This window comes from Coregonus clupeaformis, chromosome 20 (assembly GCF_020615455.1).
Source record: "Coregonus clupeaformis isolate EN_2021a chromosome 20, ASM2061545v1, whole genome shotgun sequence".
Classification (NCBI taxonomy): Eukaryota; Metazoa; Chordata; class Actinopteri; order Salmoniformes; family Salmonidae; genus Coregonus; species Coregonus clupeaformis.
In genome coordinates, this window is record NC_059211.1 from 19,005,157 (window position 1) to 19,030,635 (window position 25,479).

Below are 25,479 nucleotides of genomic sequence, written 5' to 3' on the forward strand. Positions count from 1 at the left end.
CGGCTTACGTTTCAGTCTCTCAATGGCCAATCATGCATGTTCTTTTGTAAAAATATTCACATTTTCATGAAAACTGTTTAGATCATGCCACGGTCACCTTTGAAACACCACCATGAGGGGTTTAGGCAGAGCTGCATTACTAAGCTGTTAACCCACTAACCTGCTGCCCTTTTCAGTGTTGCCATACAGAGACATATTGGACTAGAATATTTGAGAGACAGGCCTATAGTTTTTTGAAAGTATGTTTAATAAGCAGTAGGATATATACATATATTTCAGGATGTTGTGTATCCCTAGAAATAATCAGAATTCATGTAAACATTACAGTTTTGAAAACATAGCTTGTCCAAAAAAAGTGATCTTACACCCGGTATGGGGTAAGTTGAGCTGCGGCACAGGGTATGTTAAGCCGCCTAAACATTTCTGTGCTGAATGAAATATTACCACTACTTTTAACATAGGCCCTGTTGTAACCTCATATCCCAGCAATTACGCCTGGGATGAAAACAGTTCAATTTGCTCAAATTACCATTGGCTCAATTTACCCCATGGCTCAACTTACACCATGGCAAACATTTTGACTAAATTAGCCCACACAGCTTCAAGGATGCGCTTTCATGATAGGTTTAGGACCTCATATTGAAGCTTATAGAGACCCCAACTGATGTATAGAACAAATTGCTTGCTTGCCACTTTTTCCATGTGGTTTCTTCCTTCACATACTCCATGAAAGGATGACCTCTTCCTAAATATTTGGTCAAATGATACATTTTGTGTATGGTTTCCTAGAAACAAGGGTGGCACAACTTACCCCACTCTCCCCTACTACTGTACTTCCACATTTTGAGAGTGCCTCTGTTTGTCTATGCTCCGCATAAGACATAGCCAGCAATACTATGCCAAAAAAACACAACATTTTATCATGAACTTCCCCTGTAAACATGAGTGACAAAAGGAAGGTAGGTAGCACTATCATTGCCCAGACGTTGGCTAAAGCCAAAACACTGGTATCCATGGTAAGCCAACGCTGCCTCACTGTCTGCTACTTCCCTTCCCTGACCTCTCAGGCCACTCCTCATCATGGGGTGTACTCCCGGGAGGAGGAGCTGCTGAGAGAGAGTAAGCGTCTGGGGGTCTTTGGGATCACATCATATGACTATCATGCCGAGAGCTGCCTTTTCCTCTTCCAGGCCAGCATCAGCCTGTTCTACTGCCGGGACAGCTGACATAATGGCTTCATTGTGTGTATAATTTACAGAATACAGCCCAGACCTTCCTGTTAAGGTTAGGATCATACTGCTTTTAGACCAATACAGTTATGTTGGCATCTTGGTTATTTTAGGTGTTCATGCAAAAAAAAATCCTTCAAATATATGTACAGTATTCGGAACTTGTACATTGTGAAAATTAAGAAGTGTACAGAGCACTTTCTACATTGTTTAAGGAAAGAACTGTACAAAGTGCCCTGAACATTTCTAAAGTGAAGAAGTGTACTAAGTGCTCACCCACAAGTGTTTGTGATAGAAAATACTCTGCTAACAAACCTAACTGTAGCATGGTCTTCATCCCTGAAAGTCTGTGTGGTGGTTAGCAAGTGTCCCCCATGAAGCCTGTAGAGATTAAGACCCAATGCTCAGGCACATCAACAACAATGACCTGTGGGTGGTCAGCATTGAGACAGGGGAGGAGAGGAGACTCACCTACTGCCATAAAGGTTGGCACGCTACTAAAACAAGAAACAATTTTGAGACTGATGCTAATTCACTTTCAGAGTTTGGTTATTTCTCAATTTGATTGATTTCTGTTTAATGAAAGGTCTTCAACTTATCTGAAAGGGTGCTCTTTTGTGTTAATACCGAGGATACACACAGGCCTGCATTTTGTTTGCATTACATTTTCATCATATAATGCTGTGCGAATATACTTGCAAGAGTGTTCTTTAAAAAGTATAATATGAAGGAGGACCCTAAGTCTGCAGGCGTTGCCACCTTTGTGATCCAGGAGGAGTTTTACCGCTTCACGGGCTACTGGTGGCCGCCAGCTGCTCCTGAAGGTGACTATCTTTATGTACTGTTTTTGTGATGTTTCTTATGCTACGTTGTTTCCCTCTACCAGAGATACATCTTTTGATTGAACAGGATCTTTGATTTTGATACATAAAAATAAAAAAACAGTTCACAATTTTACTGGATTATTGAAGGCCAAGTCCACTGGGTTATTCTACAATCCACTGTAACACAAAGCACATTGGCTTTCGGCACATATTTGCCGTTGAATAAAACGGCCAACTCAATAGGTTTGTCTCGTTCTCTTTCAGACCCAGATGGGGGGAAGACCCTCCAGTTACTGTATGAGCAGGTGGATGAGTCAGAGGTGGAGTTAATTCACGTTCCCTCCCCAGCCCTGGAGGAGCGCAAGGCTGACGTTTACAGATACCCCCGCATAGGTCCGCTCTCACCCCCACCCCAAATTGCCTTTTTTTTGGTACTGATTCATAACTTTTTCTTGAACTGTATTAGCTACTATCTACATTTTCATGTGGAAGATATTGTGGCTAGGCAGAGTAGGATTTTATACGTCAATATACATTTGAGTAACTTGAGCTATTGGACAGTAGTCCCACATAAGACGTGATATCTAATATGGGTACCTTGTGTCGCCCTGCTCAAACTGGCCGAAATCAGAACCGACCATCTTGGCAGAGTAAGCGCATCTTCATAAATTGTCATGGTTTTGAACTGTGTTGGTATGTCTGTCTATTCATATTCTGTATGTCTACCTGTATATTCTGTATGTCGCTTTCTGTTCCTATATTTTTGGTCTTCTATGTATTTTGTATGTCACTCAATGCCTATCTGCCTGTGTATTTTCATGAGTCCTTGTTATTCATCAGATTATGAGCACCCAGGACAAGGAGCTGGTCCTGCCATTCACCACCCTGTTCCCCGGGGTCGAGTACATTGGCCGCCCCTGCTGGACAAAAGATGGAAAATTAGTTAATTCTGGAACAGACACAACTAACCAAACCTATCAATGCCATGGAACGAATTATATCTGTGATGTAAAGGTGTAATTATTCCTATTTATAGTCTCCTGAGTGGCGCAGTGGTCTAAGGCACTGCATCGCAGTGCTAACTGTGCCACTAGAGATCCTGGTTCGAATCCAGGCTCTGTCGCAGCCGGCCGCGACCGGGAGACTCATGGGCGGCGCACAATTGGTCCAGGGTAGGGGAGGGAATGGCTGGCAGGGATGTAGCTCAGTTGATAGAACATGGCGTTTGCAACGCCAGGGTTGTGGGTTCGATTCCCACGGGGGGCCAGTATAAAAAAATATATGTATTCACTAACTGTAAGTCGCTCTGGATAAGAGCGTCTGCTAAATGACTAAAATGTAAATGTAATAAACCATTGAGGAAAGTCCTTGTAAAGGTGAAAAAGGCACCAAGCCTTGTGGTTTCAGCAAATGGATGTATTATATTTTATTGTAGCTTTATTTAACCAGCTGAGTTAAGAATAAATGCATATTTACAATGATAGCCTGATCATATTACTTAGGCCAACACCATCTGTCACGACTCCCTCCGAAGCTGCCACCTGTCCTTGTTCGGGCAGGCTTCGGCGTTCGTCGTCACCGGCCTTCTAGCCACTGCCGCTCCTCATTTCATCATTCCATTGGTTTTATCTTGTTCATTACACACACCTGGTTCATATCCCCTCATCAGTACCTGTATAAGCGTTCCCTTTGCTCCCTCGTCTTTGTGTGTGATTGTTTATTGTGAGGATAGTGAAGCTCGGTGGAGCTCCTTGTATTTTGTATCGCCGGGTTATTTTCCCCGTGTGCCTTGTTAATTCCAGTGCGCCTGTTTTGCGTACTGGACTGTTTTGACGCATTACTGCGTAACTCTGTTTTCCAGAATAATTCCTGTTATTCTGTGATTTACCCTCCTGCGCCTGACTCCTTCAACTCACCCATCACACCATCTAAAGTTCCATTCCATCCCACACTAACCAGCAATCTGGACTAGTCCTCCCACGATTGTGCTACCAGCAGGGCTGAAATGGAATGTTACCCGCTCCTGGTGGGCAACAGTTGTCTTGAGGTCTGTGCTAAGGCCATTTCTACAAGCTAATAGGCCCAGAGAGCGACCCTCTGCACAGAGCGCCTGAGTTCTGGGCTAGCATGATGAAGGCCACAGGTGAGTGAGTAGGGGACTCTCCGGTGTTCACTTTTCTACTGGCTTTTCACCCTCACTACAAAAACATGAATGTATCAATGCACCATATGTTAACATGAATAAGGACACACTTACCTCACAAATTGAGACTATGGAATGGTACTGCAAATTCAATGTTGTCAATGTTGCTTCTTCATAGTTTTTGAATGAGTCACTCCCCCAAGGGCAGCAACATCTATAACATCAATAGTATCTGCCGTTGCTATACTAACTGCCTAAGAGCAACAACATAAAAACTATCTGCCCCTTCTGCTCTAGTAACTGCCCCAAGAACAGCAACATGAACAGTGATATGCATTTGACATCATATTGATGTCGTTTTTTTCTCAGGGTGCCCAGGAGATTACATTCCACCAGAGATCTTTAATTTCCCAGGGAAGTCAGGGTTCCAGCTATACAGCATGTTGTACAAACCACACACCTTGGTACCTGGCAGAAAGCACCCCACCATCCTCTTTGTGTATGCAGGCCCCCAGGTTTGTTCAATTAAAAGGTTTTTATCCTGTAATGTAGTCTGTTTGTGATAGTTGAGATTTCAACCCCAAAATAAGAGAAATAAAGATCATGTTAAAGGTTTTCTTATGTATGTTTTTAATGTTGAGTGGGTGTTTTGTTTGTAGTCCAGTTAGTAAATAACTCGTACAAAGGAGTGACGTACTTGAGGCTGAATACGCTAGCGTCACTAGGCTACGCTGTCGTGGTCATCGACGGGAGAGGCTCCTGTCAGAGGCCTCAAGTTCGAGGGGGCTCTGAAAAACAAAATGGTAAACAGTAGCACAACTTCACATCTCTACTAACCCTACACCATTGTTGTAGGTATTGACAAAATATGTGATTTCTGTATTGCCAGTTTATCAGTCTGTATTACCAGGGTTGTGTTCAGGAAGGCACAACATCAAAAAGGGCGTTCTTATTGGACAAGCCCAGATAGTACGTCCCCATTTCACTGCGTTTCAACAACATTTTCTTCTGTTTTGTGCCTTCTGAACACAACCCAGTCCATGCCAGCCTTGACATTCCTTTCCCCCTTTCTGTGGGTCTCAGGGCCAGGTGGAGATTGAGGACCAGGTGGAGGGGCTGCAGTACGTGGCATACAAGTTTGTGGACCTGAGTCGCGTGGCCATCCATGGCTGGTCCTACGGTGGCTTCCTCTCCCTCATGAGCCTCGTCCACAGGCCCAACATCTTCAAGGTGAGGTGAAAGTTCAAAGTCTCCACTGAAGAACATTAGGGGACTACTCTTTGGACTAGGTCACAATTTCACATCACATGCACTCTGTGTAAAAAAAATATAATATTGTGACGGCAGGCTGTGCAGTTCTATGGTCTTGAACCATGAAGGGGTAGTAATGTGGCCCAGCCCTGGTTAAATCAACAAGCCCAAAATATTGACTCTAAAATGGAATTTAACACTACAAGATCTTAACTGGTTGTACCTATGGTTACTCTTCACTCTTAATCAGTTAACATTGTAGAATCACAATCTCGTGATTTAAGCCTGCTTGATTTGTGCTGTCCTTGTTTGGTCCAGGTGGCCATAGCGGGAGCCCCTGTGACTGTGTGGATGGCTTACGACACAGGCTACACAGAGCGCTACATGGACCTGCCTGAGAACAACCAGCAGGGCTACGAGGTTGGCTCCGCCACCCTGCACATAGACAAGCTGCCTAGCGAGTGAGTCGTCATCGTTCATTACAATTTACTGTCAATCTCAGGGTGCTTCACAGGCAATAAGTAAAAGCAGCAGTAAGCACTCTCCAAAGTGCATCTGTGTAGCACTGTCCTGCAGCACTGTTCTTCCCTTGTTTTGGTATAGTCCTGATGGGATAGACTTGCTTGGAATGCATGTTTCAATGAGCCTAGTCCTAGATTTGTTTGTGCTGTATAACCAACTCTAATGACGACAACCATAGGAGTTATGGGCCCCGTGTAGCGCAGTTGGTAGAGCATGGCACATGCAACGCCAGGGTTGTGGGTTCGATTCCCACGGGGGGCCAGTATGGGAAAAAAAAAAAAAATGTATGCACTCACTGGATAAGAGTGTCTGCTAAATGACTAAAATGTAAAATGAGTTGGCTATACAGCACAAACGGATCAGGGACCAGGCTAATATTCGATGTGAGGGGAAATACTTTTCTTTTAATTAAAAAAAATCCTACCCAGGCCTAACCAGTTACTTATTATACACAGATTCCTTGACAAAAATGTGCACTTTTTCCACACCAACTTCCTGGTTTCTCAACTGATTCACACGGGGAAGCCTCATCAGCTACAGGTAGAAGGGCATTGGGTTTAGTTGTTTACATGTACAAGTCCATGTAAGATGGGACACAACACACATTATTATTATTCTGTTTATTTACGTGTAAGGCTTGTCTTCAGGGTAGAAATTGAAGAGCGATGATGAGAGAATTGAGCATGTGCGGTGCAACCTTTTCCCAGGCTTTAGCTGAAATGTTGGTGAAAACAAACGCTACGAAGAAGAAACGAGTATGATTCATTTCTTTTTCTAAGGAATCTTTTCAGAGCATATAAAAATAATATTTGAAATGAGGAAGATCGGTGCTTCCTTGCCGGGGCTTTCTCTTTTCTCCATATCTGATCCTTTGTCTCCATCTCTTCAGATCTACCCCAACGAGAGACACAGCATCCGCTGCCCAGAGTCTGGAGAGCACTATGAGATTATGCTGCTGCACTTCCTCCTCAAGCAGTACCTCTGATGAGGGCTGCAGTTGAATGGACCGAGCCACCCTCTCCACTCCCCCTCCTCCCCCCTATTGCCCAATGTCACCATTCCCCTCCACACACACTATGTGCCCCACCACCATCCGACCCCCCCACTCTTTTTTTATTTTTTTAAACAGCCTGCAGCAACTTTGTGACCTAAGTGACTTTGAGCGTGGAATGATCGCCAGATCCAGTATCTCAGAAACGGCCGCCCTCCTGGGCTTTTCAAACACGACCGTGTCTAGGGTTTACCGAGAATGGTGCGACAAACAAAAAACATCCAGTCAGTGGCAGTCCTGTGGGTGAAAACAGCTCGTTGATGAGAGGTTGAAGGAGAATGGCAAAAATCATGCAAGATAATAGGCGGGCCACAAACAGACAAATAACAGTGCAGTACAACAGTGGTGTGCAGAAGGCATCTCGGAACGCACAACTGGTCGATCCTTGTCACGGATGGGCTATTGCAGCAGACAACCACACCGGGTTCTACTCCTAACAGCTAAAAACAAGAAAAAGCGACTCCGTTGGGAATGCGATCACCAACACTGGAGAATTTAGTGGAAAAACATTGCCTGGTCCGATGAATCCCGGTTACTGTTGTGTCATGTTGATGGCAGAGTTTGGCGAAAACGTGATGGACCCATCCTACCTGGTGTTGACGGTACAGGCTGGTGGCTGTGGTGTACTGCAGTCCAATCGGCAGCAACTGCTGTGTGATGCCATCGTGTCAGCATGGACCAACATCCCTGTGGAACGTTTCCGACTTGTAGAATCCATGCCCGATGAATTCAGGCTGTTCTGGAGGCTAAGGGGGCCCGGTACTAGATGAGTGTACCTAATAAACTGTGTAGTTGTGTATTATCAGTTATTTCACTAGGGGGAGCTGTATGTTTTGTTTATGATACTGTATTATGCCCTTTTCAGTGCAACCACAGAGTACAACTGTATGAACCTGCAGCATACAGACAAAATAAGTCTAAATAGATTTTCTAAGGACTTGCTAAGGCCCAATTTCACCCAAACAATCAACCATTGCAAATACAACTATACTGATATTTATTTAAGATATTTAGTTTGTATTATACATACAACAGTTGGACCCTTTCAAAGGGTGTAAGTGCTGTAACGCATCAGTCAGTTTGACTGAAATAGTGCTACTGAGATATTATATTAATCCTAAATTATAATAATAATAATAAATTAAAGGGATGTTCTTGCAGGCTTGCTACACAAAAGGCAAAGGTTAATATCAATAACAATATTTATGATAATTCTGCTAGCAGAATTATTGACTTTGGCAAATTAAGTTATTCATTTAACCTCACAAGCTCAATATTGTTTGTACAATATTGTGAAGAAAAAAAAAGTAATATTCTTATACTGAAGGTCTAATGAACCTTGATCCACCTATGACTTGACTGTAGCTGGGATAATCTTCAATACAGTGGTCCTCAGGGTATGATTGCTCTTCCAAATGATCAGTGGCTTCCTTGGCTGTAGCCTTTGAAGGAGGTGGGTTTTTCTAGGGTACTTGCCATTCAGGTTGGATTGGCTGCAGTTGCTGAACCACCAGCCACCTATGGGGAAACAAGACACTTGTTAGAGTTCATTCTTTTAGATGAGAAGATTCAAGAACTTCAGTGAGGACAAGTTCAAGGAAAATGTGAATGATACACTGACGTACCTGAGAGTTGCTTGGCACAGTTGACATCGGCGTGCAGGTTGTTTTCTCTGTCAGTAGTGGAGAAGGGCAGACCGGAGGGCCCGGTGGTCAAGCCACTGTCCAGGCCATCAGATGAACTCTTGGGCAGGTAGAGGGCGTGGTTACTCTCTTCTCCACCCAATCGGAATGGGTACTGCACAGACTGAGCCTCTCCCCTCCAATCGAACCGCTCCAACATCAGTGTGCTCTTCCTGTTTTCTCAGAGTGTGGATTTTCTCCAGACAGGGAATTAGCCAAGGAATGTTCCAATCGTTCCACAGCCATCCTGTGAAAAGCAACTGTTCTTGGAGAAGCCTATATCCATCAGGGCAAATTCCCACCGATGGCGATTTAGAAGTTTAGAGCAACCAAGAACAAGGACATTAGTCCCCTGTAGCTCAGTTGGTAGAGCATGGCGCTTGCAACACCAAGGTTGTGGGTTCGTTTCCCACGGGGGGCCAATATGAAAAAAATATATGCACTCACTAACTGTAAGTCACTCTGGAAAAGAGCATCTGCTAAATGACTAAAATGTAAATTAGTTTATCTTTCACTCACCAGCAGTCACTTTAAAGAAGACGTCCAAGGGCTGAGAGTTGCGAGGCTGGAGTGTGTACATTCCATTGTCTCTCTCCCCTTTTAGGAACAACTCATGGCAGTCCGTGGCCAACTCTGAAACAACAAAAATGATACACGTTCATCAGTAACCATTCATCAAATTAGACAGACGTCATTCATCTCCCTGGGCTTTGAGATCTAGTAACAAATCACCCATTCACATTGAGTAAACGTATTCACTGGCAACTTGTATACTGATCTAGGGCAACTGCTTATCAATGAGTACACAGGAAAGGCAAAACTCCTTGTCCTTAAGAGCCTTGATCTTTGGACTACTTACAGGTCGTACTACCAGCAGGGATGCCACAGAGCAAAAGGAAATGTATTTTTCTTCAATACAATCTGGGACTGTAAGTAATATCTGAATATCAGTAGCACATACAGAAACACTTGGAATGTTTGTAAATGTGTACTGATCGCCAATTCTTGCTGAAATGTGCAAAGTGAATGACCCCTTTCAAGACAATTATATTATCTATCTTGTGGACCATTATCTGAAACCGAGATGTGTGTCCATCCTGTCCTACAAGTCCATGTGTGCTACCATGCGAGGCCCAACAAAATCAAAAGGTTGTGTGTTTTTGAAGAATAGGTAGTGTGAATGGAAGTGAATTGGAGATTGGAAATTCAACAAAATTGACTAATTCAATGTCCATATTCTATTAGGATGTATGAGTTACCAGTTAGAGAAGCGACTCCTTTAGTGTCATCCTTCAGTGCTTTTTCCTCATGTCCCCGTCTGACAACCGACTCCTCTCTCCTCTGTTTAAACTGAGGGAATAGACAAACATGACCTATCAGATAATGTACACACACACACACACACAATAGGGGGTGTTGTACAGTACATACCTTGCCCTGGAGTGCATGTAGGTGCATGTTTTGTTTCTCCAGTTTGTCCTGCTGTTGCATTACTCTCTCCACTAGGTCATCTATCCGTTTACGCTGAGGACAAAAGTGACACAAATGAGATCTGTTTTTTGTTGTATTCACAATGTCTTAACTTCTGATGAGATTGATAATGTGGGAAATGGATGTACCATAATTGCAGTATATTGAAGCTTGCCCATTATTTGAATACAGGGCTTGACTTTACTGACCATCATCACAATGTGAGTCAGCAGTTGACTTTACATTTTTGACCTCTAATTTTCATTTTATTAATTTATTCATCATTGTATTAATCATATTCAATAAGTAATACAATAAATACTCCTTGATAATATTTTAGAAAACACCCACAGTACATTATGAAGAAGTGGCAGATTGTTCTCTACCTGGATGAAGTTGGCATCACTGCGGTTGTTACTGCTGTTGTTCAGCTTCACCCCCATCCTTGCAGCATTCCATCCACCCTCTACTCTAGCCTGTTCATCCTGGTGTGGATCCTGCGCCTGCACCTCAGCAGACATGTTCACCACTTGGCTCTCTATCTGCACCATCTCCTGGGCTCTGGTGTTCAGTGCCTCCCTATCCTCCTGCAGGCTCTTGGTCTGCCTGCCCAGCATGGCCACTGCGCCATTGAAGGCTTTCAGCTTGGCGGAGATGTTTTCTCTTGATTTTCACCACGTTCTTTGAGGCCGTGGCCCCGCTGGAGAAGCCCGTGGGCCACCACGTTCACGTCATCCCAGGAGGCGTACTGAGCCCTGTCTCTCTCAAATGAGAAACTGGTCCCCATATGGACCAAGACAGCCACTAACAACATTAGCAATGTCAGTGTTGGCTTCATCTTTGTTTTGACTAGTGTCTTTGGCCTTCTTGAAGTATAAGCACCAATGTTGGTCTTGGGTCAGCTGGTGAAGTCTTGTTCTTTCTTCTGCTGTATAGCCTCAGGGGTTTATATATCCTGTTGTTCCCATGCTGCTGAGACTAGGCTTGATTGGCTGCTCCTCGGGTAGTGGGGATGTGGCAAGTAAAATTGAATTATCTCCATTGTTACTTTAGTCACATTGTTTTAGGGGACTTGGAACTTGATGAGCAATGAGCTGTCTGTGAAACTTTGAAACAGAAAACATAGATGTACAAGTACACCCCCCCCGAGACAGGACACTATTCTGTCTCAGGACCTTACCCCCAATCTATCTCCTAATGCCGAGTGCCAAGCAGAGACGCATCGGGTCCCATTTTTACAGTCTTTGGTATGACTCCACCAGGGATCAAACTCCCAACCTTCCAAGCTCAGGGCCATTGGTCTGATAAATATTCAACCATTTTTGATTGCTGAAAGTATTTTAGGAAAGAAGTAAAGATACATTGATTGTAATTTAAAGAAGTTTGTTTTTTACCTCAGTAATTATTGTTTAATCTCTAAAGAAAGTTACTGTCAAACTTATAGCAGTGTTGCTTGACATAGATATCTGACTCTCTATGTCCCCTATCCTCCCGGCCGGCTCGGTCCTCCCCTCCAGCTCCGTGGCTTGATGACTCATTGCGAGCTCACAGAACAGAGCTCCGGGCAGCTGAGCGGAAATGGAAGAAAACTAGACTCCCTGCGGACCTGGCATCTTTTCACTCCCTCCTCTCTACATTTTCTTCATCTGTTTCTGCTGCTAAGGCCACTTTCTACCACTCTAAATTCCAAGCATCCGCCTCTAACCCTAGGAAGCTCTTTGCCACATTCTCCTCCCTGCTGAATCCCCCCCCCCTCCCCTCCTCCCTCTCTGTGGATGACTTCATCAACCATTTTGAAAAGAAGGTTGACGACATCCGATCCTCGTTTGTTAAGTCAAATGACACTGCTGGTCCTGCTCACACTGCCCTACCCTATGCTTTGACTTCTTTCTCCCCTCTCTCTCCAGATAAAATCTTGCGACTTGTGACGGCAGGCCGCCCAACAACCTGCCCGCTTGACCCTATCCCCTCCTCTCTTCTCCAGATCATCTCCGGTGACCTTCTCCCTTACCTCACCTCGCTGATCAACTCATCCTTGACCGCTGGCTATGTCCCTTCCGTCTTCAAGAGAGCGAGAGTTGCACCCCTTCTCAAAAAACCAACACTCGACCCCTCTGATGTCAACAACTACAGACCAGTATCCCTTCTTTCTTTTCTCTCCAAAACTATTGAGCGTGCCGTCTTTAGCCAACTCTCTTGCTATCTCTCTCAGAATGACCTTCTTGATCCAAACCAGTCAGGTTTCAAGACTGGTCATTCAACTGAGACTGCTCTTCTCTGTGTCACGGAGGCTCTCCGCACTGCTAAAGCTAACTCTCTCTCCTCTGCTCTTGTCATCCTAGACCTGTCTGCTGCCTTTGATACTGTGAACCATCGGATCCTCCTCTCTACCCTCTCCGAGCTGGGCATCTCCGGCGCGGCTCACTCTTGGATTGCGTCCTACCTGACCGGTCGCTCCTACCAAGTGGCGTGGCGAGAAGCTGTCTCCGCACCACGTGCTCTCACCACTGGTGTTCCCCAGGGCTCAGTTCTAGGCCCTCTCCTATTCTCGCTATACACCAAGTCACTTGGCTCTGTCATATCCTCACATGGCCTCTCCTATCATTGCTACGCTGACGACACACAACTAATCTTCTCCTTTCCCCCTTCTGATAACCAGGTGGCGAATCGCATCTCTGCATGTCTGGCAGACATATCAGTATGGATGACGGATCACCACCTCAAGCTGAACCTCGGCAAGACGGAGCTGCTCTTCCTCCCGGGGAAGGACTGCCCGTTCCATGATCTCGCCATCACGGTTGACAACTCCGTTGTGTCCTCCTCCCAGAGTGCGAAGAGCCTTGGCGTGACCCTGGACAACACCCTGTCGTTCTCCACTAACATCAAGGCGGTGACCCGATCCTGTAGGTTCATGCTCTACAACATTCGGAGAGTACGACCCTGCCTTACACAGGAAGCGGCACAGGTCCTAATCCAGGCACTTGTCATCTCCCCGTCTGGATTACTGCAACTCGCTGTTGGCTGGGCTCCCTGCCTGTGCCATTAAACCCCTACAACTCATCCAGAATGCCGCAGCCCGTCTGGTGTTCAACCTTCCCAAGTTCTCTCACGTCACCCCGCTCCTCCGCACACTCCACTGGCTTCCAGTTGAAGCTCGCATCTGTTACAAGACCATGGTGCTTGCCTATGGAGCTGTGAGGGGAACGGCACCTCCGTACCTTCAGGCTCTGATCAGTCCCTACACCCAAACGAGGGCACTGCGTGTCACGACCCGGTGCGAGAAACAGTCACTAATAATTGTCAGAACCCAGAAAATGAGGCAGACACAGCTGTACTAGAGATGGTGGTTTAATTAAAGAACAAAATCTTCAGGCAAAGAAACTAAATCCACAATGTCCAAAAATAAAGCCAAGAGGCACAAAGAGGAAAACCTCCAAAAAACAAAAGAAACTCCACAAAGTGGTAAAAAACAGCAGGGAAAAACAAACCTCAAAAGACTACTCAAACAAAACACAAGAACTAAACCAGAGAACCTCTGGAAAATCCCACCAGAGAAATATCTATATAAAACAAGGCTTGGGCTGGGGCTGGGTGCTAACTTACAAACACTGAGCAAGGAACTGAGGAACACACAGGGTTTAAATACTAACAAGGGAATGACCTACAGGTGCAAACAATAATTAGAGCAAGAAAAACAAAAGGTACAAAAAAGGTGCAATGGGGACATCTAGTGACCAAAACCCGAACAGTCATGGCCAAAACCTGACAGAATCCCCCTCCTAGGAACGGCTCCTGACGTTCCTACCAGCCTTCTCAGGGTGGAGGGCCCTGAACTGACGAATGAGGTCAGGGTCCAGTATGTCCTTGGCAGGAACCCAGGAGCGCTCCTCGGGACCGTAGCCTTCCCAGTCCACCAGATACTGCCAGGACCGCTGCACCCGGCGGGAATCCAGTATCCGGTGGACGGTATAAGCCGACTGGCCACCGATGACACGGGGCGGAGGGGGGAGGTCTGCCTGCCGGGATAAGGGGAGAAAAAACAACTGGTTTTAATAAAGAAATGTGAAATGTTGGATTGATCTTAAGTGATCTGGGTAAGTGCAGGCGAAAAGTAACGGGATTGACTCTCCTGGCAATCTTAAAGGGACCGATGAACCTCTGGGACAGCTTGCGAGACTCCACCCGTAGTGGTAGGTTCTTAGTTGAGAGCCATACTCTCTGGCCGGGGTACAGGGTAGGACCGGGACGGCGACCTCTGTTGGCTTGTCGTTGGTACTGCTGAGAGGAACGCAGAAGATTAAGACGTGCCTTCTTCCACGTAAGCCGACAGCGTCTGATGAACCTCGAGGCTGAAGGCACTCTGACTTCTGCCTCCTGGTCCGGGAACAAAAGAGGCGCATAGCCAAACTGACACTCATGCGGGGGACATACCAGTGGAGGTGGAGCACAAGGTGTTGTGCGCGTACTCGGCCCAAACAATGAAGGATGACCAAGTGGACGGGTTGTTGGAAACCATGCATCTGAGGGTGGTTTCCAGCTCCTGATTCATCCTCTCAGTTTGGCCATTGGACTCCGGATGGTACCCTGAAGATAAACTGGCCGTGGCCCCCTATGAGTTGGCAGAAGGCCTTCCAAAACCTTGAGGCGAACTGGGGACCTCTGTCGGAAACCATATCTTGCGGAATCCCAAAGACTCGGAACACATGGTTAATCACCAACTCAGCTGTTTCCTTGGCAGAAGGTAATTTGGTCAAAGGAACAAACCTGGCCGCCTTAGAAAACCTGTCGATGATGACTAGGATCGTAGTATTACCATGGGACGGAGGAAGGCCAGTAATAAAGTCCAACGAGATATGGGACCAGGGTCGGTGGGGAATAGATAGAGGGTGAAGGAGTCCTTGAGGGCGGAGGTGAGAAGATTTGCCCTGGCAGCACACGGAACAGGCCTTGATGAAAGTGGCAACGTCTTCTTTTATGGTGGGCCACCAGAACTTACGCTGGATGAACTCCAAGGTGCGGCCTACGCCCGGGTGACAGGTGAGGCGAGAGGAGTGCCCCACCGAAGGACTTGGGACCTTGCTGCCTTGGGAACAAACAACCGATTAGCAGGACCTCCTCCAGGGCCCGGTTCGATGGCTTGAGCTTGTTTCACGGTATCCTCCACTTGCCACGAGATCGGAGCCACGATCTTAGCGGCCGGAAGGACAGTCATGTCAGTATCTTCTCGAATGGCAGGAGAGTAGATTCGTGACAAGGCGTCCGGTTTGAGATTCTTCGACCCGGGTCTATAGGTGAGGATAAACTGAAATCGGCTGAAGAAAAGAGACCATCGAGCTTGTCTGGCGTTCAACCGCTTCGCCTGCTGGATCTACTCCAGATTCTTGTGGTCCGTAAGCACTTGGAAACGGTTGAGAAGCCCCCTCGAGCCAGTGTCTCCATTCCTTCAATGCCATCTTAACCGCTAGGAGTTCACGATCCCCCACATCGTAATTCCTCTCGGCCGGGGTAAGCCGGTGAGAGAAGAAGGCGCAAGGATGAAGCTTCTTGTCTTCACCCCTCTGAGACAGGACAGCTCCAACCCCAACCTCTGATGCGTCTACCTCCACCACAAAAGGTTCATCCGCCGTTGGTAGTGTCAGGATGGGAGCAGAGAGGATGCGCTGCTTGAGTCCTTGGAAGGCCGTCTCAGCTTCTCTACCCCACAGAAACCTTGTGTTGCCACCCTTGGTTACCGCCGAGAGAGGGGCTGCCACCGAGCTGAAGTTCTTGATGAACTTGCGGTAAAAGTTGGTGAAGCCCAGGAAACGCTGAACTTCCTTAACGGACTTGGGGGTGGGCCAATCCGCTACCGCCTCTACCTTCTTGGGGTCCATCTGGACTTGTCCGGGTTCCACTATAAATCCCAGGAATTGTACTCGAGAGGAATGGAATTCACACTTCTCCGGCTTAACGTACAAATGGCTGTCTAGGAGGCGTTTGAGCACTTGTCTGACATGCTTAGTGTGTTCTTGAAGGGAGCTCGAAAAGATGAGGATGTCATCCAAGTAAAAAACACAAAGATGTTAAGCATATCCCTAAGCACATCGTTTATGAGCGCTTGGAACACAGCCGGAGCGTTGGTCAGGCCGAAGGGCATCACCGAGTATTCGTAGTGACCAGTAGGCGTGTTGAAAGCGGTCTTCCACTCGTCCCCGGGTTTGATCCGCACAAGATGGTATGCGTTCCGCAGGTCAAGCTTAGTGAAGACAACTGCTTCCTGGAGCAGCTCAAAGGCTGTGGCCATAAGGGGTAGCGGGTAGCGGTTACGGACGGTTATGGCATTGAGTCCCCGGTAGTCGATGCAAGGTCGTAATCCACCGTCTTTCTTGGCCACAAAGAAAAACCCTGCTCCCGGCCGGCGAGGTAGATGGACGCATGAGGCCTGCTGTCAGAGCGTCCTTGATGTAGGTATCCATAGCAGCTCGTTCGGGAGGAGAAAGGGAAAAGATCCGACCCCTGGGAGGGCAGGTCCCCGGCAACAGGTCGATGGTGCAATCGTAAGGTCTATGGGGTGGTAGTTTGGTGGCCCTCTGTTTGCTAAATACCAGTTTGAGGTCATGGTAACACTCGGGAACTCGGGACAAGTCGATGGATTCTAGAGACTCGGAAGGAGAACTCTGGGAACTCGGGAAGATACAAGTGGCTTGGCACGTAGGACCCCACTGCTTGATAGTGCCCACAGACCAGTCGATGTGAGGGTTATGGCTGTGAAGCCAGGGATAACCAAGGACGAGAGGAAACTCGGAACAGGAGATCAGATGAAAGTTCATCACTTCCTGGTGTTGGGAAACTGAAAGTCGTAAGGGGGTAGTGGCACGAGTGACAAGTCCAGATCCCAAAGGACTTCTATCCAACGTAGTAACCCTTATGGGGTCACTTAGAGGTTCAGAAGGAACGCCATTCTCCTTCGCCCAGATCCCATCCATGAAGTTACCTGCGGCTCCAGAGTCTACCAAGGCTTGAAGAGAAAACTCGTGGTCGTCCCAGGAAAGGGTAACTGGAATGAGCAGGCGGGAGTTGGATGGATGGGAGGAGGTTATGTTTCCCGTTACAGTCCTCCCAGGCCTGCACGGGAGAGTGCGTTTCCCTGGAGCCCGGGACACGTGGAGCGGAAATGGCCCGGTTTGCCGCAATATAGACAGCATCGCTCCCTCATCCGGCGGTCTCTCTCAGCCTGGGAGATGCGTCCAACCTGCATGGGTTCTGGTGGAGCCAGCGAGGATAAAGGTGGAGACTCGGAGCTGGAACCGATAGGAGCTAGGGTGAGCGGTCTATGGTTTTGTTCTCTCTCTCTCAGACGCTGGTCTATGCGTGAAGCCAACTTGATAAGGGACTCGAGGTTGTCCGGTGGTTCCCGAGTGGCCAGTTCATCTTGGATGGTGTCAGAAAGACCCTTCAAAAAACACACTGTGAGCGCCTCGTCGTTCCAGCCACTTGCTGCTGCCACAGTGCGGAACTGGATGGCATAGTCCGTCACGCTGCGCCGACCTTGGCGGAGAGTCAGGAGCTGTTTGGCTGAGTCAGGGCCGTTGGTAGGACCTTGAAACACTCGCTTGAATTCTTCAGCAAAGGTAGAGTAGCTGGCACAGCAGGGACTTTGGGCATCCCACACAGCAGTAGCCCAGGCTAGGGCCTTTTCCGACAGCAGGGTGATGATATATGCTATCTTGGACCGGTCGGTGGAAAACGACGATGGTTGCAGCTCAAAGGAGAGAGAACATTGGGTGAAAAACCCCCTTACAAACACTCGGATCCCCTGAGAACCGTTGGGGAGGCGGCAGACGAGGTTCAGCCAGGGGATTAACTGCCAGGGGCCCTTGAATCGGATGAACTGGAGCAGAAGCGGTTGCCGGGGAAAGTCGATCCGAAATCTGCTTTATGGAAGTCAGCATCTCTGACAGAAGTTGAGAATGTCTAGCCATTAAGGCCTCTTGCTGAACCAGAGCAGCTTCGTGGCGTTGGACAGTCCCCTCATGGTGGGACATCATGGAAAAAGATCCTGGGTACTGGCTGCCTCTGGGTTCATAATAATGGCTCAGTGTTTCTGTCACGACCCGGTGCGAGAAACAGTCACTAATAATTGTCAGAACCCAGAAGATGAGGCAGACACAGCTGTACTAGAGATGGTGGTTTAATTAAAGAACAAAATCTTCAGGCAAAGAAACTAAATCCACAATGTCCAAAAATAAAGCCAAGAGGCACAAAGAGGAAAACCTCCAAAAAACAAAAGAAACTCCACAAAGTGGTAAAAAACAGCAGGGAAAAACAAACCTCAAAAGACTACTCAAACAAAACACAAGAACTAAACCAGAGAACCTCTGGAAAATCCCACCAGAGAAATATCTATATAAAACAAGGCTTGGGCTGGGGCTGGGTGCTAACTTACAAACACTGAGCAAGGAACTGAGGAACACACAGGGTTTAAATACTAACAAGGGAATGACCTACAGGTGCAAACAATAATTAGAGCAAGAAAAACAAAAGGTACAAAAAAGGTGCAATGGGGACATCTAGTGACCAAAACCCGAACAGTCATGGCCAAAACCTGACACTGCGTTCATCCACCTCTGGCCTGCTGGCTCCCCTACCTCTGCGGAAGCATAGTTCCCGCTCAGCCCAGTCAAAACTGTTTGCTGCTCTGGCACCCCAATGGTGGAACAAGTTCCCTCACGACGCCAGGACAGCGGAGTCACTCACCACCTTCCGGAGACATTTGAAACCCCACCTCTTTAAGGAATACCTGGGATAGGATAAAGTAATCCTTCTACCCCCCTTTACTCCAACCCCACCCCCCCCAAAAAAAAAAACATAAAAAATAAAAATAAAAAAAACACATTGTAAAGTGGTTATCCCACTGGCTATAAGGTGAATGCACCTACTTGTAAGTCGCTCTGGATAAGAGCGTCTGCTAAATGACGTAAATGTAAATGTAAATATCGCTTATCCTATTAGACATATCATCTTATTCTGGTGCACTCAAGTGTCTAGCTAGCAGGTCAGTCATGATCATCATTCTATGGCATGGAATCCTGTAAAATGGTGGTACCAGCAGTGGCAGTGTGAGAAGCAGGGTAAAGTTCAAGCTCAGACAATTGTGGTATTTTGAGGAAGATGCATTTTCCAAAACAAGTGGTGACAGCCTTTGACACGCATTAAACACACATGGATTTGTTTTGATAAGCCTAGTATGTCAAAAATATGAGAGGATCAAATCTATAGTTTTATGGTGTTCTGTTCCATCAATGGTACTTTTGACTAAGAATTTTACTCAAAATACTGTAATGAAATGGTTTTAAACATATTGAAATATATATTTATGTAGTTGCTCATGGCAATGGCCTATTATGCTTAAAAGTTCCATATGTCAGTGAATGGCAGCAGGCAATTTGACAGCATCTTCGGTTGTACAGTTGTAGGATCTTAATTTGATCACCCTGTTTTTTGCAAAGAAGTAATCCAAACTAGGTAAGGTAGTTACAACATTTCTACCAGAGTAATAATAACTATTGTTATTGTTTTTCATTTGCAGCTTAGTGTGTGAAAGGTGAAGATGATATCATGTGCCAGAAGTCTTGCATCAGCTTCTTGAGGCAGAAAATACTGATCAGACATCCACAGCTGGAGTACTGTACGACTGGTTAGCTCCGATGGCTAAGCCCACAATAACAGGTTTTGAAGTGTATTTGCGTGTACCCTTGGGCATAATGGCTGTAGGATGGATTAGATTTTTGATATACAGTGGGGTGAAAAAAGTATTTAGTCAGCCACCAATTGTGCGAGTTCTCCCACTTAAAAAGATGAGAGAGGCCTGTAATTTTCATCATAGGTACACGTCAACTATGACAGACAAAATGAGAAAAAAAATCCAGAAAATCACATTGTAGGATTTTTAATGAATTTATTTGCAAATTATGGTGCAAAATAAGTATTTGGTCAATAACAAAAGTTTCTCAATACTTTGTTATATACCCTTTGTTGGCAATGACACAGGTCAAACGTTTTCTGTAAGTCTTCACAAGGTTTTCACACACTGTTGCTGGTATTTTGGCTCATTCCTCCATGCAGATCTCCTCTAGAGCAGTGATGTTTTGGGGCTGTCGCTGGGCAACACGGACTTTCAACTCCCTCCAAATATTTTCTATGGGGTTGAGATCTGGAGACTGGCTAGGCCACTCCAGGACCTTGAAATGCTTCTTACGAAGCCACTCCTTCGTTGCCCGGGCGGTGTGTTTGGGATCATTGTCATGCTGAAAGACCCAGCCACGTTTCATCTTCAATGCCCTTGCTGATGGAAGGAGGTTTTCACTCAAAATCTCACGATACATGGCCCCATTAATTCTTTCCTTTACACGGATCAGTCGTCCTGGTCCCTTTGCAGAAAAACAGCCCCAAAGCATGATGTTTCCACCCCCATGCTTCACAGTAGGTATGGTGTTCTTTGGATGCAACTCAGCATTCTTTGTCCTCCAAACACGACGAGTTGAGTTTTTACCAAAAAGTTCTATTTTGGTTTCATCTGACCATATGACATTCTCCCAATCCTCTTCTGGATCATCCAAATGCACTGTAGCAAACTTCAGACGGGCCTGGACATGTACTGGCTTAAGCAGGGGGACACGTCTAGCACTGCAGGATTTGAGTCCCTGGCGGCGTAGTGTGTTACTAATGGTAGGCTTTGTTATTTTGGTCCCAGCTCTCTGCAGGTCATTCACTAGGTCCCCCCGTGTGGTTCTGGGATTTTTGCACACCGTTCTTGTGATCATTTTGACCCCACGGGGTGAGATCTTGCGTGGAGCCCCAGATCGAGGGAGATTATCAGTGGTCTTGTATGTCTTCCATTTCCTAATAATTGCTCCCACAGTTGATTTCTTCAAACCAAGCTGCTTACCTATTGCAGATTCAGTCTTCCCAGCCTGGTGCAGGTCTACAGTTTTGTTTCTGGTGTCCTTTGACAGCTCTTTGGTCTTGGCCATAGTGGAGTTTGGAGTGTGACTGTTTGAGGTTGTGGACAGGTGTCTTTTATACTGATAACAAGTTCAAACAGGTGCCATTAATACAGGTAACGAGTGGAGGACAGAGGAGCCTCTTAAAGAAGAAGTTACAGGTCTGTGAGAGCCAGAAATCTTGCTTGTTTGTAGGTGACCAAATCCTTATTTTCCACCATAATTTGCAAATAAATTCATTAAAAATCCTACAATGTGATTTTCTGGATTTTTTTTCTCTCAATTTGTCTGTCATAGTTGACGTGTACCTATGATGAAAATTACAGGCCTCTCTCATCTTTTTAAGTGGGAGAACTCGCACAATTGGTGGCTGACTAAATACTTTTTTTCCCCACTGTATGCACATTAATATTTTTGTTTTTTGTTTTAAGGGATCATTCACTATCTTAAAAACATAAAGTTGCACAAATTGTCATGCAGCTGAAGAATAGAAGACCGTAGATATACCATTACTATATATACGCCATTCCATGAAACCTATGGCTACACTTTATTATTTCAGGGAGTGTGGTGGGAGAACTGGGATTTCTGCTAGAACCATACAGCTGTTATTTTCAATGCAGGGGCTAAAATACCCTTTACCCAGATTCCAAATGTACAGCATCTATATTCTGCAAGTTTTTTTTGCTTTCCATAGGCCTTATATATGAACTGTATCCTAGATTATCTACTCTAATCGACTGACCTGTTGCCTCTTTTCAATGAAGAATCCATTTTGTGACGTGACATAATGTCATGAGCCATGAGATACATGGTCACTTGGTAACTTACACCATACATGGACTTCCACAAATCAATGTACACCCCAAATAAAATGTGGATGTGGTAAGAAATACTTCAATACTGGATTAAACTGGAATTTTCATACTTATAAAATATACGCGTCATAAAAGTAATGCATGCTAGAGCAAACGTTGTAACCATTACTTAATATTTGCTATACACACGTTTTCAAGCCTTGCTCAGTTAATCAAATAGATAATTTCCCCATGATGTTGCAACTGATGGATTTCTGTGGGATGACATGCAAATACTTTCCTAGATTCTGCTCTATTTCAGTCACTTTAACCCATTCACCCCTTACCCCCAATGCATTCAACTTTAGTTCACAGCGACACAGTCCAGACATCTATTTTCTCAGGTAAAGTTAATTGGTTCATTGATTTCTGGCCCTGCCCCACTACTCATTGGTCTGGTTGGCCAGGCGATGTGTATGCAACTGTCATTTTACTTTTCATTAATCTTTTCCCCAATTACATTGAACATAAATATAAACACAACATGTAAACTGTTGGTCCCATGTTTCATGAGCTGAAATAAAAGATCTCAGAAATTCTCCATATGCACAAAAAGCTTATTTCTCTCACATTTTGTGCACAAATTTGTTCACATCCCTGTTAGTGAGCATTTCACCTTTGCCAAAATAATCCATACATCTGACAGATGTGGCATATCAATAATCTGATTAAACAGCATTATCATTACACAGGTGCACCTTGTGCTGGGGGGACACAACACAATGCCACAGATGTCTCAAGAGTGAGGGAGCGTGCAATTGACTGCAGTACGTCCAACTGGCCTCACAACCTCCGACCTCGTCTAACCATGCCAGCCCAGGACCTCCATATCCGTCTTCTTCACCTGCGGTATGGTCTGAGACCAGCCACCCGGACAGCTGATGAAACTATGGGTTTGCACAACCGAAGAATCTGCACAAACTGTCAGAAACCGTCTGAGGGAAGCTCATCTACGTGCTCGTCGTCCTCACCAGGGTCTTGACCTGACTGCAGTTCGGGGTCGTAACCGACTTCAGTGGACAAATGCTCCCCTTCAATGACCACTGGCATGTTGGAGAATTGTGCTCTTCACAGATTAATCCCGATTTCAACTGTACCGGGCAGATAGCAGTATGGCGTTGTGTGGACAAGCAGTTTGCTGATGTCAACATTGTGAATAGAGTACCCCATTGTGGCGGTGGGTTTATGGTATGGGCAGGCATAAGCTATGGACAACGAACACAATTGCATTTTATCAGTGGCAATTTGAATGCACAGAGACACCGTGACGAGATCCTGAGGCCCATTGTCGTGCCATTCATCCGCTGCCATGACCTCATGTTTCAGCATGATAATGCACACAGCCCCATGTCGCTAAGATCTGTACACAATTCCAGGAAACTGAAAACATCCCAGTTCTTCCATGGCCTGCATACTCACCAGACATGTCACCCATTGAGCAGGTTTGGGATGCTCTGGATTGACGCGTGCAACAGCGTGTTTCAGTTCCCGCCAATATCCAGCAACTTCGCACAGCCATTGAAGAGGAGTGGGACAATTTTCCACAGGCCACAATCAACAGCATGATCACCTCTATGCAAAGGAGATGTGTCGCGCTGCATGAGGCAAATGGTGGTCACGCCAGATACTGACTGGTTTTCTGATCCACGGCCCCTACCTTTTTTTTAAGGTATATTTGACCAACAGATGCATATCTGTATTCCTAGTCATTTGATATCTATAGATTGGTTCCTAATGAATTTATTTCAATTGAATGATTTCCTTATATGAACTATAACTCAGTAAAATCTTTGAATTTGTTGCATGTTGCGTTTGTATTTTTGTTCAATGTAGAACTCAAAGAGATTTCCAAAGGAGACAAGTTGTGAAATGGACTGGACATACAGTGCCTTCAGAAAGTATTCACACCCGTTCACTTTTTCCACATTTAGTTGTGTTACAAATTGGGATTAAAATAGCTTAAATTGTCTTTTTTTACATGTATTTTTTGCTATCTGTGCAAAATACTAACATTTATTAAAAATCAATGAAAAGTAAAACAAATATACTGTATCTCGATTAGATAAGTGTTCAACCCCCTGAGTCAATACATGTTAGAATCACCTTTGGCAGCGATTACAGCTGCGAGTCTTTTGGGGTAAGTCTCTAAGAACTTTTCACACCTGGATTGTACAATATTTGCTCTGTCAAGTTGTACAACTCTTCAAGCTCTGTCAAGTTGGTTGCTGATCATGGGGTTGAATACTTATCTAATCAAGGCATATTCCTGTTTTACCTTTATTATATATATATTTTTACAAATGTTCACATTTTTCTTCCACTTTGACATTACAGAGTATTTTGCATAGATCGTTGATTAAAAATGACAATTAAATCAATTTGAATCCCACTTTGTAAAACGTCAAGGGGTGTGATTACTTTCTGAAGGCACTGTATACGGGCAACTGACAAAATCAAGGGAACACTTGAGTAAATTATGGATACAAAATATATTGAAAGCAGGTGCTTCCACACAGGTGTCGATCCTGAGTTAGTAAAGCAATTAACCTTTTACTGCAGTGGGCTAAATCAGGGTCACACAGAGTGATTCTTGGTAGTCTTAAACAAATCTACTTTGAAACAAATGTATACACCTCACACACATGGCTATCGGCTTAAAAAAGAAGACACCTTAACCATGTCAGATATAGAGTTGACATTTATTCAATTTTGAGTTTACATTCCAATATTACACTTTATATACACTGCTCAAAAAAATAAAGGGAACACTTAAACAACACAATGTAACTCCAAGTCAATCACACTTCTGTGAAATCAAACTGTCCACTTAGGAAGCAACACTGATTGACAATAAATGTCACATGCTGTTGTGCAAATGGAATAGACAACAGGTGGAAATTATAGGCAATTAGCAAGACACCCCCAATAAAGAAGTGGTTCTGCAGGTGGTGACCACAGACCACTTCTCAGTTCCTATGCTTCCTGGCTGATGTTTTGGTCACTTTTGAATGCTGGCGGTGCTTTCACTCTAGTGGTAGCATGAGACGGAGTCTACAACCCACACAAGTGGCTCAGGTAGTGCAGCTCACCCAGGATGGCACATCAACGCGAGCTGTGGCAAGAAGGTTTGCTGTGTCTGTCAGTGTAGTGTCCAGAGCATGGAGGCGCTACCAGGAGACAGGCCAGTATATCAGGAGACGTGGAGGAGGCCGTAGGAGGGCAACAACCCAGCAGCAGGACCGCTACCTCTGCCTTTGTACAAGGAGGAGCAGGAGGAGCACTGCCAGAGCCCTGCAAAATGACCTCCAGCAGGCCACAAATGTGCATGTGTCTGCTCAAACGGTCAGAAACAGACTCCATGAGGGTGGTATGAGGGCCCGACGTTCACAGGTGGGGGTTGTGCTTACAGCCCAACACCGTGCAGGACGTTTGGCATTTGCCAGAGAACACCAAGATTGGCAAATTCGC

The 25,479-nt window shown here is 45.6% G+C and overlaps 1 protein-coding gene and 1 pseudogene across 1 annotated transcript; one reads left to right on the plus strand and one right to left on the minus strand.

Moving 5' to 3' along the window:
* The first annotated feature begins 941 nt into the window (after nt 1-941).
* On the plus strand, nt 942-6,954 carry LOC121532922 (annotated as a pseudogene).
* A 1,414-nt stretch (nt 6,955-8,368) lies between these two features.
* LOC121532921 (angiopoietin-related protein 4-like) lies at nt 8,369-8,862 on the minus strand. Its single transcript, XM_041838712.1, has 2 exons — nt 8,646-8,862; nt 8,369-8,538 (listed from the first exon to the last, which is right to left on the minus strand). Exons 1-2 carry the CDS (start codon nt 8,860-8,862, stop codon nt 8,369-8,371), a joined length of 387 nt encoding a protein of 128 aa, XP_041694646.1.
* Between the last annotated feature and the right edge of the window lie 16,617 nt (nt 8,863-25,479).